The 6,000-nt window shown below is 34.4% G+C and overlaps 1 protein-coding gene across 4 annotated transcripts in view; it reads right to left on the minus strand.

Moving 5' to 3' along the window:
* The window catches only part of LOC126828018 (ATP-dependent translocase ABCB1), a 62,162-nt gene extending 56,645 nt beyond the window's left edge, over window positions 1-5,517 (minus strand). Inside the window, exons 1-4 of one of the 4 annotated variants that reach the window (XM_056102162.1) lie at window positions 5,337-5,517; window positions 4,281-4,402; window positions 2,185-2,236; window positions 1,831-1,957 (exon numbers count right to left, since the gene is read on the minus strand). In XM_056102162.1, the coding sequence (XP_055958137.1) occupies window positions 1,831-1,957; window positions 2,185-2,236; window positions 4,281-4,393 (292 nt within the window). In that variant the 5' untranslated portion in view covers window positions 4,394-4,402; window positions 5,337-5,517. Of the gene's footprint in view, window positions 1-1,830; window positions 1,958-2,184; window positions 2,237-4,280; window positions 4,403-4,663; window positions 5,035-5,285 lie in introns of those variants that run through there. The other 3 variants (XM_056102160.1, XM_056102161.1, XM_050557601.2) reach the window with 3 other exon arrangements.
* Between the last annotated feature and the right edge of the window lie 483 nt (window positions 5,518-6,000).

Genomic DNA, 6,000 nt, shown 5'->3' on the forward strand with positions numbered 1-6,000 from the left:
GCTTATCTCTGCTTACCCTAAGCAGAAAATGCTCATCATCGAACTCCATCAAGGCATTGACCTAATAAACACCTACACAAAGTTTGAACATTCTAGCTCAATTAGAAGGGGAGTTATTGTGTTCCAAAGTCTCGGCCAATCAAATTGCTTATCGCTCTGCTTACCCTGAGCAGAAAATGATCATTATCGAACTTAGTCAAGGTATTGATGTAATGAAACTATACACCAAGTTTCATCACTCTCACTTAATTAGAATTAAAGTTATCGTGTCCCAAAGAATCAACCAATCAAATTGCTTATCTCTGCTTACCTAAGCCGAAAATGCTCATCTTCGAACTCCATCAAGGCATTGACCTAATAAACACCTACACCAAGTTTGAACATTCTAGCTCAATTAGAAAAAGAGTTATTGTGTCCCAAAAAGTGTGACGGACAGACAGACAGGCGGACAGACAGAGAGACAGAAAGACAAACAGACAGACGGATGAACCCATTTTAATAGTCCCCTGCTTTCTTTGAAAGGCGGGGGACAAAAACAAATAGTTGACACTCATTAATTACTTGAACATTCATATTTTTATAATGCAATGACTAATCAAACTCCATCAAGGCATTGACCTAATAAACACCTACACAAAGTTTGAACATTCTAGCTCAATTAGAAGGGGAGTTATTGTGTTCCAAAGTCTCGGCCAATCAAATTGCTTATCGCTCTGCTTACCCTGAGCAGAAAATGATCATTATCGAACTTAGTCAAGGTATTGATGTAATGAAACTATACACCAAGTTTCATCACTCTCACTTAATTAGAATTAAAGTTATCGTGTCCCAAAGAATCAATCAATCAAATTGCTTATCTCTGCTTACCTAAGCCGAAAATGCTCATCTTCGAACTCCATCAAGGCATTGACCTAATAAACACCTACACCAAGTTTGAACATTCTAGCTCAATTAGAAAAAGAGTTATTGTGTCCCGAAAAGTGTGACGGACAGACAGACAGGTGGACAGACAGAGAGACAGAAAGACAAACAGACAGACGGATGAACCCCTTTTTTAATAGTCCCCTGCTTTCTTTGAAAGGCGGGGGACAAAAACAAATATTTGACACTCATTAATTACTTGAACATTCATATTTTTATAATGCAATGACTAATCAAATTGCTTGTGTAACACTGTTAACTTTAGTAGAAAATTTAGTCACGTACGTTGCACTCACTGAGTGAAAGCTATCCTGTTTGACAAATCAAATCGCTTATCCTTGAATTTGTTTACTTTTATCTCTAAGCAAAAAATGCCCATCATTGATTTCTGTATAGATATTAATTGTATGAACATCTACACCAAGTCTGGACATTCTACAGTTCCAATAAATAGTCAATGAATTTCAGTATTGAATTGAATAGCAATTACTAATGGTGCCTTAGAACAATCTCCAAAGTAAATAGACTGTCATCAAATCCTTTATATTTGAACAATATTCTATGTATTAATTTTCACACGAAACATTTTCTGAATGTATTAAAATCTTCTAGAAAAGACAGCATTTAAAACATATATGATTGAGATGTTCTAACCCAATCAAAATCAACAATTAATCAAGTATTAAACATAATTCCACTCATCTTAACACAGCAAGAAGAAAATGACTTTCCCGCTACCACTTTGAAGAAGTGGCTGACATGTGATTACATGTGATTGCTTATATTATTATTACGGTTTCATGGAATTATAACATCCAATCTTCACAGTACCGTGACCATAGACTTCAGATATGATTAATGATTTTCAGTAACGCATAATATAATTAAAACACAAATTTTTCTAATTACCATTTATAAAAGTATTTGTCATGTCTCCAAATATGATTGACATAACAGGCCATGCTGCTCCACTTGCAATAGCAAAAATAGCACCAACAAGCATCAATATTCGATCTAAACATGTTGCATATGAAAACTGAAAATAAAAACCTTTTTATAGATTTCTAATACACCACTAGTCATTGTCATAATACAGGATGAACTTGACTAGAAACTTATAATTATGGAATCTTTAGCCAGTCAGAGCAAGACAAACTTTGGGTTGAAGTAACCAATGACATTTTCCTTGATTCTACTTTAAAAAGAGAAACACACGGTGGAACCCTTGCATAAAAGTAACATATATTTTTTTTATATAATTACCAATTCTGCAAATGTTGCTGTCTTTGCTGAGCTTTCATCTTCACTCTTTTTACTTTAAAAAAAAATGTATTGTTAATCTGTTATGCCCAAAGAAATTTCCTTGCTTTTGTTTGTAATAAAAATCTAAGCTGAATCATTTTCACGTGAAGATCTTTACTATTGGCATCATTGCAAATATCTGGGTGTATCACCTTGTATAAATAATTAAACTGCTTCATCTATTTGATCGGATCATTTATACAATCATCCATGACCTTTCTAAATTGTGCCTTTTCTCGACTGGTGACTGCTGGTGGCAAGTAGGCTGGGTAAGCCTCTTCCCAGTAACTACCTTACCTCTAAGGACAGCGGCTCTACACCCTACACTTAACCCAGCTGCCAAGGGTTCTTTAACATGCACACCAATGTGTACACAGGACCTCAGTTTTTTGTCCCATCCGAATGACTATATTTTGTTCCTTGCCAGGCCACCTGTCCTGCACCACTGACCTCGAGGAACCATGACTGAAAATCCCAATGAGTTTTCTCTCTGTCAACAAAGAGAATCGACTATGGGATCTCTAGGTTAATGAGTCAATTTTAAAACATTTTACTCACTAAGCCACTGTAAACCTGTATGGTAAACAAATAAACTATAGAGGTGAATAGCTAGGTCTGGTACAGTATTTCATTTCATTATTGATAATACTAATACATGTTTGAAATCTCTGACCTAAATATTTTTTTACCTGCATTTTAAATACTGTCATTGCAGATGTGCAGATAGGTTGTGCACTACACTCGAAATGGAAATTCAATTGTCAAAGACATATTTTGTCAGAAGACAAATTTTGGAAAAAAAGGGTCATTCTTTATATAGTAATTTAGATGATCAAAAAGAAAACATCAGTTAGCAGGTAACAAAAACACACTCCTGAGCAGTCTATAAAACCTGTTCATTTTTTTTAATTTTGAAGGTAATATTAGCAAGTCTAGAAATAACAGAGCTGAAACTGACAATGACAGGCTTTGTCAGGCTAAATCCTGCAGTATATCCAAAACAAATTTATCATTTAGTTAGCAGAAATAATTAAAATTTGACCGGCTTCTCGTTCTTCCTAGCTAACATAAATAAAACGTGATAATCATCCAAGCTATCGGAAAAATAGAAAATATTCATTAATCTTCCGTTGCCCTTTCATGACCCATGTTTTAAACAGCTACCCTATGTATTGAACTATTTGATGACTTGTTTTTAGATATGATTATAGAAACAGAAATGGTGAGATTAATGTCTTTATTACAGTGAATCTTCCCAGCTAAAATCCTGACAGAATGCATCCTACTTGGATCTAATTTGGAAAATATCTACGTCAAAAGTTGTCAGACCTGGTAGATTTAAAGATACATTAGAGCTTAATCTGTCTATTTGGCCTCAAATGTTATATAAATCATTAATTAGACCATAATCAACTTTCTACATCATTGAATGGTTGTGATTTTTAATGGATTTAAACACTATCGTCAGTTAATAGTCTAATTAAAAAGTGATAATCGTAACAACAGTGGCAATAACACACTATTCCTCAAACAGTCATAACTTCACTCAGAATGAAGTAATTTGACTGAAATTTTCAATGTATTCCCTTTTCATTGTCTTTTATTTAGCTATTATAGTGAAACTAACTGTCAGCTCTTTTTCAAAATCTTACACGCATCTTTAACTTATAACTACTTGCTAATTAAGTTGCAGTTGTATTATCATCAGCTTCTCGGTTTTAATGCAGCTTTCATATAAAAAAAAATGTAGCCTACTTTGTGACAGATAATAATTAATCTGCTAACAAAAGATGATCATAACAGATTTAAAGGATATTATCAACTTAATGGCATTTCCTCTCAACTAATTATTTAATTGGTCATTGTCATAAATGGGCCTTTGAACTATTTGTCTACATAGGGGCAATTCGGCATCTAGAGTTTTGTGATAAATAATGATCCAAGAATCTATCATTGATCAATATAATGTAAGCAGCCCTCTACCAATTTGTATATTCTAGATAAAATGCCATCTTATTACAATTGGTTATTCGACAAGAACGTAGTTTACAGCCTACCTGTCATTAGAATCTCCAGAACTGATTAACTTTCCATTCGTATAAACTACAGCATCATTCACATCAGACCCTGAACTCTTCAACAAGGGAGTTTTTTCATCTGTTTCATCCATATTTTCAATCTTTCAATTAAAACAGAAAAGTTGAGAAAATATTAAACTTTGATAACCCATTATTTTTTTTCATAACGGTCAATATACTTGTTGTATCCTTTCAAAGGAGCTGAGTTTTGAGGTTTTTTTAAAACATACAATATCTTCGAAAACAATGCAGCCAAGTTTCTACATGAATCCAAAAGTGAATTTGTTAGGGGAATAAAAAATAACTACATTCACTAATCGGTGAGATCTTAATGAAATTTAATTTAACTTCGATCATCTCACCTTCTTACAGCTATATCTCACGTAAAGGACTTGGATATTGCACCAGCTATTATTATCAGTTAGTCTAACCTATATATTAATATTGTACTCATAAATTGGACACTTCCATATATAGCAAGCTTAATAATCTCAACCTGTGTCAGATGAAAAATCATGCATATTCAGTCATTCACTAAATTGACTATCCGTAAGTAAGGCATCTATTCAACTTGTCTTGACGCGCACGGTCCCAATTTTAACTAGAATAGGTATTTAAACATGAAACATAAATTTGCAAATGTGATCTGACTTTAAAAAAAATAATAAACGACGTACTGTCGAAAAGCATCAAGCTTTCTATTACTATTAGTATTGTGACTGTTTTCTATTTTTGACACTCAACTTATCACGTGGTATTGATAATTGCATCACGTGACACTAAATGTCAACAATAAACTATTATTCTGCACAGATTATGATACTACTTTCTGAACTCTTCTAAAATGAACGATGTGATGAAGTACGTTTCCTGATAAAAAAAAACAATATTTCACAACAAAATGAAATCTGTAAACCGGTGTGACGGTGCGCGGGGATGGTCCGGAAACTGACAAGGCTACATTATAAATTACTTGTAACTTACATCCCAGAGAACCGATCCGAAACTGTTTCTAAGTTAAAATAAATTTCGCACCTCTACCAGTTCCCATGATCATAGAGACTTGAAATTTTCAGGGGGTATTCATGGGGCCTAGCAATGACCTCACACCAAAGTTCAGCCGAATCTGTCAATAACTTTTTATTTTACTGTAGTTTAGCTTATACGAGAGAAAGTTTATCCGATTTTGACGCCATTTTGTTTGTTGGCTATTTAGACTCGAATAACAAGACAGGGTTAGGGTTAGGGCTAGTCCTGTCTACATCTTGAGACTATGACGAAATCTACAGGTCCTAGCCCTTACCCTAACCCACAATCCACATATGACGTCATTCGAGCCTAAATAGTCAACAAACAAAATGGCGTCAAAATCGGATAAACTTATCTTATAGCCTAGAAGCTAAACTAAGGTAAAATAAAAAGTTATTGACCGATTCGGCTGAAATTTGGTGTGACGTCATTGCTAGCCCACCTGAACATCCCCTGAAAATGTCAAGTCTCTACGACCCCGGGAACTGGTAGAGGTGCGATACTGAAATAGAGCCTGTACGTTCAGGAACGTCCTATTGAACCTTTGTCGAAAAAGTTTTGATTCCCAGTCAATTTTACTGGGCAACTTTTTACTGCTAAACGGTGGGGTGTCAATCCGTGTGAACGCCTGTGCAATGTAAAGGAACATCTTATTGAGAAAATAAGACCT

Source organism: Patella vulgata, chromosome 7 (assembly GCF_932274485.2).
Source record: "Patella vulgata chromosome 7, xgPatVulg1.2, whole genome shotgun sequence".
Classification (NCBI taxonomy): domain Eukaryota; kingdom Metazoa; phylum Mollusca; class Gastropoda; family Patellidae; genus Patella; species Patella vulgata.